Source organism: Squalius cephalus (assembly GCF_949319135.1).
Source record: "Squalius cephalus genome assembly, chromosome: 18".
Classification (NCBI taxonomy): domain Eukaryota; kingdom Metazoa; phylum Chordata; class Actinopteri; order Cypriniformes; family Leuciscidae; genus Squalius; species Squalius cephalus.
Window position 1 is genome coordinate 21,808,601 of NC_137139.1, and position 13,054 is coordinate 21,821,654.

The 13,054-nt window shown below is 36.5% G+C and overlaps 1 protein-coding gene across 4 annotated transcripts in view; it reads right to left on the reverse strand.

The window, feature by feature from the left end:
- Positions 1–13,054, reverse strand: part of lrp1ab (low density lipoprotein receptor-related protein 1Ab) — a 125,841-nt gene that overhangs the window by 33,891 nt on the left and 78,896 nt on the right. For all 4 annotated transcript variants that reach the window (XM_079849083.1, XM_079849082.1, XM_079849084.1 and 1 more), the window contains exons 25-41: positions 11,486–11,690; positions 11,214–11,378; positions 10,869–11,113; positions 10,403–10,534; positions 6,917–7,144; positions 5,692–5,866; positions 4,610–4,704; positions 4,361–4,510; positions 4,091–4,231; positions 3,146–3,271; positions 2,925–3,056; positions 2,693–2,827; positions 2,483–2,612; positions 2,242–2,368; positions 1,897–2,048; positions 1,263–1,387; positions 361–735 (exon numbers count right to left, since the gene is read on the reverse strand). In XM_079849083.1, coding sequence (XP_079705209.1) covers positions 361–735; positions 1,263–1,387; positions 1,897–2,048; positions 2,242–2,368; positions 2,483–2,612; positions 2,693–2,827; positions 2,925–3,056; positions 3,146–3,271; positions 4,091–4,231; positions 4,361–4,510; positions 4,610–4,704; positions 5,692–5,866; positions 6,917–7,144; positions 10,403–10,534; positions 10,869–11,113; positions 11,214–11,378; positions 11,486–11,690 — 2,838 coding nt within the window. The remainder of the gene's footprint in view (positions 1–360; positions 736–1,262; positions 1,388–1,896; positions 2,049–2,241; positions 2,369–2,482; positions 2,613–2,692; positions 2,828–2,924; positions 3,057–3,145; positions 3,272–4,090; positions 4,232–4,360; positions 4,511–4,609; positions 4,705–5,691; positions 5,867–6,916; positions 7,145–10,402; positions 10,535–10,868; positions 11,114–11,213; positions 11,379–11,485; positions 11,691–13,054) is intronic.

Here is a 13,054-nt window from a genome sequence, read left to right on the forward strand (position 1 = left end):
TGCGCGAGCCAAGAGAAAACACTGTATCCGCGCCACTGATCGCAGCGGCAACGAGCACTTTGATCACTTGATTTAAAAAACACATTTCAGCGCTAGATCTCTTATTTAACAAACGAACTAAATGAATCCTCTGCTGGTTAACTGGAGATGTTTTATTATTGGATCATTCGTGCCGCGAGATGTTTTATAGGGGGCGGTAAAAAACGTCAGGCACCGAAATCAGGCACCGAAAGTTTCGTTCTTATTCGGTCTGGTTACTACCGTTTACGTCGGAACCGGTTCCCTATTGGAACCGAGTTTCGGTACCCAACCCTACGCAATACAGAACAATGAAAATGAATGAAAAGATTGGACGCTTACTTTCCACTATGGTCTTGCGGTCGGAGCCGTCATCGCTGATCTGCTGAATGTTACCGAAGTGGATGTCACTGAAGAAGATCCGATTGGCTCCCTTCCCACCGCCGCCTCTGTAGTCGAAGGTAAGAGCTATGACGTTCTTCATGTGCTCTGGGTCTTCAAAGGGTTTAATGGGAGCATTGAGGTTTGTTTCATCCGACAAGTGGATGCTCTTCAGTATTGTGCGCTCCGAGTAGAGGAGGTAGCCATCATAGTCCCTGCAGCTGTGGCCGTCCTCTGCCAGCATGCCGTGTGCGCAGGCGCAGGTACGATTGCCGTTACCACGGAAAAGACACAGTTGTTCACAACCACCATTGTTCACCTTACAGACGTTGGTACCTGCAAAAGGAATTATGTTAATTTATGTATTAAAATGAACAGTTACTATTGTTATAAGCTACAGAGAGATGTTAGTATAAGCTTTCAGAGAAAATATAGCTTTTTATATACTGGGGTCTATGGATTGGCTGAGAGCCTGCGTGCAGTGCGTGGAAGGGTCTTTATGGCTGCACGATTTTAAAGAAATATGGCTTAGTGCATGGTTCCTCAAATCCGGTTCTAGAGGGCCACTGCCCTGCTGAGTTTAGTTCCAACCCTAATTGTGTTAGTTCTTGTAAAGCGTAAACTCAAGTGAACAACCAAACTTAAAATATTTTTCAAACTTTTTCACTCTCCAATAAAATTACTCCACTCATTATATTTCTTCATATTGCAATATATGAAGAAAAAGAAAATATCATCAGTATATTGTAAATATACAATGTCAGGTTTTTCAAATATCGTGCAGCCCTGATTCTCAATGTTGAAAACCCCTGCTTTATAGTAATAAGTAGTTCTTGGGCATCCTTGTTTAGGAAAATACCCACCTTGCTGCCTAGCACGGTTGAAGACTTTAATGTCTTTGAGCTGCACACCAATGCCTGTTCTCAGATAGACCATATCTGTGGCGTTGTCTTTGTTTCCTCTCTTAATGGAACCATTGGCATGGGTCCTATTGGAAACAGAAGAAGATAAAAAGCTGTAAAATACACTGCAAGAGCAAGGCATAATCATCTCTAAATTTAAATAAATCTGAAAGCTGAATAAATAAGCTTTCCATTGATGTATGGTTTGTTAGGATAGGACAATATTTGGCCGAGATACAATTATTTGAAAATCTGGAATCTGAGGGTGCAAAAAAATCTAAACATTGAGAAAATCACCTTTAAAGTTGTCCATTTATGTTCGCGATTGTGCTGCATTCACTCACAAAAATAAATGTTTTATACATTTACGGTAGGAAATTTACAAAATATCTTCATGGAACATGATCTTTACTTAATATCCTAATGATTTTTGGCATAAAAGAAAATTATACAATGTATTGTTGGCTATTGCCACAAATATACTCGTGCGACTTGTGACTGGATTTATGATCCAGGGTCACAAATGAATATGAATGAAAGGGGTCACCTAAAAAAGGTAATAACAGACAATAGTAAAGGAAAATTGCATTCGCACCTGTCACTCCAGTAGATGTAGTCCTCAAAGACAGAAACAGCAAACATGTCCATGTTGTTACTAGACAGCACCAGCTCACGGTTTTCTCCAGTCTCCAGATTTATGCGCTCAATTTTGTCTGTGCGGGCATCACACCAATACAGAAGGCCCTCCTACACATTATACAAGATTAGTGATACAGCACTCACCTTAGCGTTTTGGTTTAACAGCTTTTTTATATAATATTAATAATAGTAATAACTAAATGTCTTACAAAAAGTACATTCTGATTAGCAATTACATTTGGTACTAGAACCAACAACAAACTTGTTCTGGAAAAGATGCACAGTTTGTTTATGTACAAACCTGGTAATCAATGGAGATGCCATTGGGCCAGCTGATGCTGACATTGACAAGAACTAATCTCTCAGAACCGTCCAGACGAGACCTTTCGATACGTGGATACTGACCCCACTCCGTCCAGAACAGATACCTGTACACACAAATACCTGAGTCCAAGACCATTTCTTCCCTCAACACAAAGGAGAAAGTGCAAATACACCATTTTCTCATCACCTTTCCTAAACAAACAGACACATTTCCTCACCCTTTCTCTGGATGTACAGTAATGGCACGTGGTTTGTCCAGACCGTGAGAGATGACCACATAGCGGAAGGAGCCGTTGAGCCTGGCCACCTCGATCACATCAAAGCCTTGATCCGTCCAATAGATGTTGCCTGTTTAAACAAAACAACATTAAGTGTTAGACACACTAATATATAATGTGTTTTAATTGTGTGTTTGCACATTTACACACCTGCGATCCAGTCAACGGTGATACCTTCCACACGTCCGATGCCATTGGTCACTATGTCCTCCCTCCAGGTCTGGTCTCTCTTGGCTCGACTAATAGTGCTCAGGCCCATGTCAACCCAGTAGATGGTGTCATTGTCTACAGGGCACAAGAAGCACAAAACACCAACTTAGTTGCATTCAGGGCAATTTTCAGGCTGAATCCATGGACACAAAGACATCTGCGTACTACTCACCAGCATGGAAGTCAATGCCCACAGCAAGAGAGGTGCCCGACACCGGAACCAGGGCATCAGATTTATCTGATGGGTCCAGAGGAATGCCACGGATGCCCTCATGCACGGAGTAGAGCAAAAACGAGCCCATGCCTTTATACAAAAGTACAATATACACAATGTTAAAATGTGCTCATATGAAAGCAAATGGGTACATTAGTGATGCTTGTATGAGATCTTGCCTTCACAGGACTGTTGGCCACTCTTCAGACTATATCCAGCAGTGCACATGCAGGCTCTTGTAGTTGGTGAAGTTGGCAAGCAAAGCTGAGAACAGTCACCATTGTTCTTACTGCAGAGGTTGGTACCTATAGTAGATATCAATCACATCCAAACTGTATCATTCTGTGATTAAAAGCATCACAGTATCTGTATTATTTATAATAACCATTAATAAAAATGTATTACTCTATTATAATTTTCTATTTTATTAATATTTTGTCTCTCTTGTCATCTGCCAATTCAGGAATTCCCCTTTAATTAGCTTATGTGAATTATTTTAACATTTAATTGGATATTTTTTAAACTGAATATTTAGTCAGTTAAATAATGATTTAATTGTTATTATTATTAATAATAATGTTTTATTATTTAATTGTTATTTATTTTAAATTATAATTAATTAATAGTTTAATTAAAATTAGAATAACACATTTTCCTTTTAAAATTTTGTAATTTTATGAAGAAGAATGTCTAATTTTCACCTCCATATGCATTTATGGGGACAAAGTCACATTTGCATTTTAGGGTAAAATAATTAATATAAATGTATATAATTTGAAGAATTCATTAAAATGTAATAACATCTATGATCATATTAATATTTAATCTGTCTTACCATCTGACAATCCAGGAATTCCTCTTTGATTATGTGTGCTATTTTACCATTTAATATTCTTCAAATCGAATATTTAGGCAAATTAAGTAACAACAACAAAAAAACAACAATGATCACCAAACTAATCGTAATTTTGATGAATTATTAAATATTTAAATATTGTTTTAATTAATTAATTAATTAACATTTACAAAGACCAATTTCTCATTTCACTTCCATATTCATTTATGAGGACATAGTCACATGCATTTTAGGTTTACATAATCAATATAAATATGAAAACACACACCTTGATGCACAGTCTCATTATAAATCTTCATATACATCATGGGTGAGGTGTTATTTCGGAGAACCTTCCAGTTGCCTCCATCGCTCTTGTCACATGTACCGATCTGATCTGTGCCCTTATCGGCCCACCACAACTTATTTCCTACACATAAAAGAGGTCATTCTGTTATCCCACATTTAAGGTTTAATAATGCCGAGTGTGGAGCTCTAGATATACGCTCCTGAATATCAAGAATCCGTGTGGAGAAACAGGTTGATGGTGCTCTCTCACCCATGATGGCGAGGGCTGTAGCTTTGGTAAGTTTTCCTTTCACGCCCTCAATGATCTCCAGTCCGGAGCCATCCAGCTTACAGCGGTTAATGGTGCTGTTCCCTGAGCTGATCCAGTACAACTGCTGCATGTCAAAGTCTATGGACAGACCTGTCACAGGAAGAAGTCAACGTGTAAAACATCATCTCCAACTGGCCTTCTTTTGGCTTTAGGCAAACAGAAGGTAAAGAATCAAGACAGGTCACTCACCCACTGGGCCTTTCTGATTGGAGAACAGCAATGTGTGGTTGGTGCCGTCCATGTTGGCCATACTGATGTTGTCCCCATCGAGCCAGTAGAGCTTTCTGTAATGAAACAATAAGCAAAGCATAAGACCAATGGTAGCTGACAAAGTAGATATCAATCAAGTAGATATCAGCAAATGATTTGCAACAGTGTTATTTTAGTACTATTTTGATAGTGTAGTTTATATTTAGAATGAGCTTTTTTATATATATTTTCAGCTTTCATTTTAATTTGATTTTTTAAAAGTTTTAATAATTTTGTCTTTTGAAAATATTTTTATACAGCTTTAATATATTTTTATTACAGTTTTCGTGTTTCCCTATTCATTTCAGCTAGTTGCCAAGGCATTTAAGTTTTACATCTAATATTTACATTTTATTGCAGCTTTATTTCAATTACCAAAAACATTTTCAATAGCTTTGGTTTTAGTTAAAAATAGCAATACTTATTTCCAAAATGCACCATGTTGTTAAATGTTTGTTGAGGTTCGATTATTTGAGATTTTGCACATAAAAAGGCATTATGACACTTCATTTTGGATTGGTTTAAAAATAAACGCCTGGGAAGTGTCTTCAACAGAATGCTCCAAAACGCTGTGATGTACTGCCAGTGACAGAAGAAATAAACAGTAATTTATCAAAAAAATATTGTAGAGGGAAAAACATATCACCAAATGAAAAAAAAAAAAAAAGAAAAAATAGTTGAGTGACTTGTATTGTCTGCAAGGACAAGCTCATTATCTTTATTGGAAAGTGGCACTGCAACAAGTACATCTGGTTCACATTAACCACACAGCAACAGATTGAGAAGTGCAACATGAAGGCAGCCATATTGTCCGACCTAAAGCTCACACTAATGAGCAACGTCTACATTTCTCATCTACAGCCTTTAAAATCTCTGCCAGAAGCATACTGGCACAGCATCTGCTCCTCTCCAAATGTGGCCTACTAAACAACCTGAAAGAGACTAAAGAGACTAAAATGACAGTAAATCTCAAATGCTATGCCTACACTAGCAATTGTGCATGTGTGCGTTCTTGTACTTACCCCAGGATAGGATGTAGCACCAAAGAGTGAGGCTTGTCCAGCCCATGGATTACAGCATTCTTAAAGGACCCGTCCAGACGTGCAACATTGATCTGCTTCTTATTCGTATCGTAGCTGGTCCAGAAGAGGTTTCTGGAGACCCAGTCTACAGCTAGACCCTGAGCATTAGGGAGGTCTAGAGGAAAAAGGGAAGAAAATTTGGATTAGGATTGGAAACTGATCACACAGGTTGAAATACAGAGCAAAATAGCAAAAATAAATGTGTATTTGACTTGCTTTCTTTCCTCCAAAAGACATTTAATGTGAATAAAAGTCACTGAAGTCATACACTACTGTTCAAAAGTTTGTGGTCTGCAAGTGTTTTTAATGTTTTTGAAAGAAGCCTCTTATGCTCACCAACATCAAAAGAACAGCATTTATTTAAAATTGAAATCTTTTGTAGCGTTATAAATGTTTTTACTGTGATGTTTAATCAAATTAAAACCCAAAAATAAAAAATTCTGTCATAATTTACTCACCATCAAGTTGTTTTAAACCTCTGAGTTTCTTGGTTGTTTGGTAAGTAAATACTTTAGTAAGTTTATTTGTTCTGTTGAACACAAAAGATGATATTTTGAAGAATGTGGGTTACCAAACAGTTTCTGACAGTTAATGATCCCCCATTGACTTCCATAGTATGAAAAGTAATGCAAGTCAATGGGGGATCATCAACTGTTTGGTTACCCATATTCTTCAAAATAGTTTATTTTATGTCCAACAGAACAAAGAAACTTACAAAATTATTTATTACTTTCAAAAAATGTACTACTGATGCCAAACCTTTGAACACTAGTGTATATACAGTAGTTCACCAAAAACGTCAGTAGGTTATAATCACTGTTTATTATGTTTTAAATATGTTATAAAAGATCAAATAGATACCCTATTCAAAATGAAGACGAAAAATATTTGGACAATTTCAAACTTAATCGACCATGAACATAACAGTTATAGTGATTTTAAGGGAAACTGTCTTCTGAGAAAATGACTAAAAATGACCAGGAGATCAGATCAGAAATGTAATTGGAAAAGTTAGATCTCTTTTATAGTATTTTTTGTTTGAAGGTGTCTATCAGTTTGATTTTTTGCTTTCTAAAGCAATAAAATATCTCCATTTGTTCAAATACTTTTTAGGGCCAATGTATATTTCAAATAATAGATATTGAAGCTCAAACTCTTATCTTACCAGCTGACACAACAGTCTCAACACCAGTCCCATTAATGAAGGCTCTTTTGATCGTTTGAGTGCGGACATCAGACCAGTAGATGCGGAGCTCCAGAGCATCATAATCCACCACTGTAACATTGTCGATGTCAGGCACAGTGAAAGAGATGATGTAGTTGTAATAGGGATTATCAATGTCCACCCCTCTGATTTCAATCTGACGAGCGTACAACAGGAACTGACGGTTCTCTGCAAAGTAAAATCAGAAGTGTCAGTGTCACTAGAAATATAATATTATTTCAGTTTTTCCCCGTCATCCTTTGGCTAGCTTTACATTATATGACCACGTTCTTATTCATGCAAATGCTTTTAAACCACAGAAAACCACTTCAGACAGTGCTTGAATGGAAAAAAAACAAACACAATTATGCCAAAATGCTCACCCTTCAAGCGCAAGCACAGTCTTAAATTAGTTCAATGAAGTCTTAAATGAACGTAAAGATTGGAGAGAAAACAGGATAAGTGTCAGATCCGCGTCATGTGCCGCAGGTCTTAAAGTGACAGCAGCCTAATAAACCTGCTGCTGTTTGTCATTAAGGGTAATCAAAGAACAAAATAAAAAGAGAAAATCACTCACTGCTCTAGACAGAATAACTTTTGTAGCTTTAATAAGGATTAATCTATATTTCATTTATTATTTAAGCAGTGAAGACTGGTAACTTTATTCAATTTATGTGTATATCTGACCTGTTAGACCTACCTAAAAATCTGAAATCATCGTTTACAAAGTTACATGGGACAAAAACAATGAATACAATAACTTTTTGTGCATTTTAACAGGGCAAGTGGCACATGTAAATGTGACATTTATTATAATGGGTTTATGTGTTATGGGGTTACAGTTTAAAATTGTTTTAAGTTACCTTAAATTAAAAAGTTGTAATGCTGAATAGCTAATTAATGGCTAGAATTGAGAAAAAAAAACAAAAAACTATTTTATAGATCACATCAGTAGCAGCATTGGTATCTGTGATACTGGCCTTTTTCATAAAAAGATGACATTCCATTTTTTTTTTTTTAAATAGACTACTGCCTTTGTTGTTTTTACATTAATTTGGAGATTTAATGTCAAATTATATATGTGTGTATATATATATATATATATATTATATATATATATATATACACACATATATACACACATAGTATATGCTATTGTAGTCATTATTATATATATATATATATATATATATATATATATATATATATATATATATATATATATATAAATACATAAAACTGTTAAAGTAAAAAATGTACAGTAGTAGCAAAGACTACAGTTTAGTCTGAAATACTGATGTGCGTTCGCCATAGCGATTAGCCTGAACAGAGAGAGCGGCTCCTACTCCTGTGTTTGCCACTATCTAATGTCAATGGTAATTCATCACTGAACCTACAGGTCCTCTTCTCCAATCACTCTGCTCTCCATAAGCCATTATTGGAAGCTGCGCTGCTGAATACTAAACACTGATCCTGCATCTGGGCGACAGGGTGCACTGTTGTTTTCTTGACTGTTAAACGAGATTTACAGCCCACACAAGACTACTGACATACTCAGAGCCAGACCTAGCAGATCTAGCGCCAACGCGAATGGAATCTAAAAGAAAGGTCTCATGCTGTTACGCAATTCATGTACTCACAGAAAAAAATGTACAAAAGCTGTTACTGGGGCGGTACCCTGTACCTAAAGAGAGCATATTAGCACCTTAATGGTACATATTAGAGCCTTTTAAAAGGGTACTAACATCACAGTGACAACTTTTGTACCATTTTTTGGAGTGTATACAATTTGCCCTAAAGATATAAGAATGAATGCATTTAAAATCACAATAAACTAAAAAAAAAGTAAGCAAAGTATGATTTTTTTTTTGTTCTGTCTTTGTGTTTTCTAATTGTATATACATGCATGTTTTTAGTTACAGCTTTTTAAACTCTTCAATTGAAGAAAAATGCAGATTCCACAAGATTATATTCCATAAGACTGAAGCTGCCACAAGTTTAAATGCATTAACTTGAAAGTGAAGTTATAATGAAATGCTATTGAGTTTCGCTAGATGCAAACAAAAACTATACAAGGTAAGGAGGTTTGTGGAATTGCAATTTTGCTTACAGCTCACTCAAATTGGATTGAGATTTAGGCTACATTCCAAATAGCTTACTATTACTGCAGTACATGTTTGTATGTACTATGTAGAATACCTGGGTGACCTACACTAGATTACTGCATGGACTACTGTATCACACAATGCAATGCATTCAACCTTCCATTTCCAGTCAGATGGATTAAAATGGAAATAATATCAGTAGCAAACTGAACAGCTATAGTTAAAAAATTTGATAGATAAAATGTAGTGAGGTGACAATGGCTGTGTTCGAAATCGCTCCCTATACCCTTAAATAGGGCATATTTGAGGGGACAGCCATTTGTAGTGGTGTGTGAAACCATAGTGAACGTTATCGTGCACTCATTCAATCCCAAAATGCACCGCAATAACGAGCAGCATACAACCGATGTACGCTCAACCATATCATTGAATATATATATATATATATATATATATATATATATATATATATATATATATATATATATATAAAAATAATGATATGCATGTATGTAATGTATATATATATATATATATATATATATATATATATACACACACATACACACACACACACACACACACACACACACACACACACACACACACACACACACACACACACACACACACATATATGCGCTCAACGGCTAGAGAATACCCACAATGCACTGTTAGAGTCACATCGAATGAATTCCTGTGTCTGACCAGAGGATGCCACCTGCAGCTGAATCATCCATCCATCCACTTTCCAAACCACTGGTCCAGAGTAATATCATACAGGTATAACAGGAATATATATACAGGAATATATATTCCTTTTAAATTGATTATTAATTGTTATACATGCTAGTAGTTTCCATGACAGAGTTCAAGATAAATCTTTTTAGTACTACTAGAGCTGCCAGTTTGCCAAATTTTAAATGATTATTAAACAGCAAGCACAAACTATGCAAAAGCGGCAGCCCTTCTGGCACACTAAGTGGCACACACATTCGCTCACTCATTTTCATTCACTCTGTCAAGTGAACTATATAAGTGGACTAATGCAGGGAATAGTAAATGAGGGTAATAGGGGACGACTATGAACACAGCCTATGATTTCTGTTTGAAATGTTTATCATGGAATAATACCTACTATTATTTATAGTACAGGGTATATTAATTAATTATATTGTTCCTATAGCTTATAGAGCACGTTGTCTGCAATGCCAAGGTCATGGATAAAGTAACATATTGTGCAGTATTCAGTAACTAGTAAAACAGTATTCCATTCAGAACTTGCTAATAAATAAAACATGAGATTTGATTGGATCTAAGGGCTGAGAGAGGTGGAGCCTACCGTAGCAGGTGTGCTTGTCTGCCTTGAGCTTCATGAGATGTGGACAGGCACAGGAGAAGGTCTGGTTGTAGTTGATGAGACACAGGTGAGAACACGGCCCCATCCCGTCATTCGCCGCACACGGGTTTGGAGCTGCAAAGGAGTAAGAAAATGTTCACCAGTGTTATTTTAATCATTTTTATATACTATTATAGTAGTCATTGACAGTTTGAGTAAGCTTTTATTTTTTATTTCAGTTTTCATTTTAATTTTAGTTTAAGTTTTAGTCATTTTGTTTTTTGTCACTTTTATTTTGCTTTAATTTATTTCAGTTTTAGTAATTTTAGCTTTATTTCAGTTAACGAAAATTATTTTTTATATTTTAGATAACAGAAACAACACTGATGTTTACAACTAACACAAAAGCAACAAAACATACGCAAATGAAGTGGAATTTTTTGTTTTTCTTAATCATGCTTGTTCTCACCCTGAGGTTGTCTAGATGGATGAAACACTTGAAGGTCAAACGGCTGAGTGTTTGTTCTCTGGACGACTGTCACATTGTGCCCCGTCCATTTGTTGGCCTTAGCCAGAGTGTTGGTCCGCCAATCCGTCCAGTAGACCTCTCCTCCATACATGGTGACTGCGAAGGGGTGTGACAAGTGTTCATGACCCCGGAGCACCTCGATCAGGCCGGAACCGTCATAAGCCGCAGAGTAGATGGCATCGGATCTAAAGATACATTTTTATTTTTAGAAGATCAAGGACACCAACTGTGGATACTTTAGCATTTTCTGTTACTTCGTTTTTAGTGCCAATTGTATGTGCATACCTGGCATCAATCCAAAGGATACGGCGCTCTAGGTAGTCCACAGTGAGACCGTTGGGCCAGCCACCATTCCCAGTCTCTTTGTGGATGGTGCGACGGCCCTCCCCACTCATAGACGCAGCCTCTATCCTGGGGGAGCTGGCATCCCAGTCAGTCCAGAACAGAATACTGGGGGAGGAAAAAGAAAAAAAAGAGAGACATCACTTGTAACAACCTAATTCTGTCATTCAGAACACTGAAAAATAACAGCACTGTCAAAGTATAATGTGTTTTACCCATCTCTTGGATCAAGCGCAATTGCACGTGGATGCTCCACCTCTCCGGCAAGCAGAGTTGTACGCATGGTACCATCCAGCTTGGCCACCTCAATCTGATCCAGGTTACTTTCCACCCAGTAGATGTTTCCTGCGATCCAGTCCACAGCCAGTCCCTCTGGAGTGGCCAAACCATACTGGATCACCACCTCAAAACTTGTGAGAGCTGAAACACAAAGACATGGAGATGTTAAACCTTGAAATAAAATGTTTAAGATGTTGAAAAACGTACCAAGAGAAGATGAAAAAGAAATTGTGGAACCGACATAATAATTCTGACCAATACCGATAAGCTGTTAATAATTTTAATAATATGAGATAACCTCTAAATTGCAAACATTTTATAAGAAAAATGTAAATGCTATACTATTTTTAAAAAATTATAATACAATTATAAAACACTAAAAATACTTTTAAACACTACAAATGAAATTAGTCATCATTATAACATGTAAAGTATCAAACATTAATATTCATTTTGAGATTTGTTAAAGATTACATTTAACAGTGTTATTAAAGAGAAACTTTAAGTTAACAATAGATGATGTTATATAATGGAACATTAGAATACACGGAAACAACATGGAAATGAGAATACACAATTACTTACCAAATATAAACAAATACTAATAAACAACTCTAATCTAGCCAATAATTAATACAGTGCTAGTATATTGTGCATCCCTAAATAAATATTTAAGATCCTTATTTAAGATCCTTATTAAATATTTAAGATTTCTAGGTCACTAATCAAATAAGAAAAGTTGTTACATTGGTCACGTGACTTAAGATGCTCTTTAGATAATTTCAAATCATGCTGGAGAACATGAACATGTTTTACACAAGCTTGAGTGCAGTTGTAAGCAAAAGAGAGACAAACCAAAAACTAATGCATTCATGTGTTCAACTTTTCACTCAGATTATGCATACAATCCATTTTATAATGAAAAGTTTGTATTAAAAGAGGGGGGGGGGGGGGGGGGGAGCGTAGTATAAGCATTTGCCAATGGTCTCCGACTGTGTATTGGCTGAGAAATCGTTTGATTGCTTCCAGCCTGAAAGCTATATAAGTCAATGCTGCAATAAATATTCTCTCACTTTGAGCTACAGCCATGTGGAAGACAAAAAAACATTTCCAATTAAGACAAGCCGTTCTCTGATCTGTGAGAGACTCTCATACAGAGCAGTAATTAAAGGTCTAGAACAGCTCTCTGTTGGGCTGGAGACAGAGAAGCCTCTCCGGTGGGGGTTGAGAAACAACACTTTGTTACTTTGTTTCAGCGTTGGCAGCCACATTGGTCATATTTTTACTCTGTCAAAAATGCCAGCAGGGATCCAAAGGCTTGGACAGTGTATCGTATCGCTGGAAAGACCTGGACAGAGAGGGAGGGAGGTGTGTGTGCGCGTGTTTGAAGCAACATGGTGCTTCTGACACTTTACTTTTACTCTGCCTGTAGTCACGCAATGTAGGAATGAGTCAAATGGGTAAAGACAGAGGCGTCCAAATTCCTATGCTACCATCACACGCTG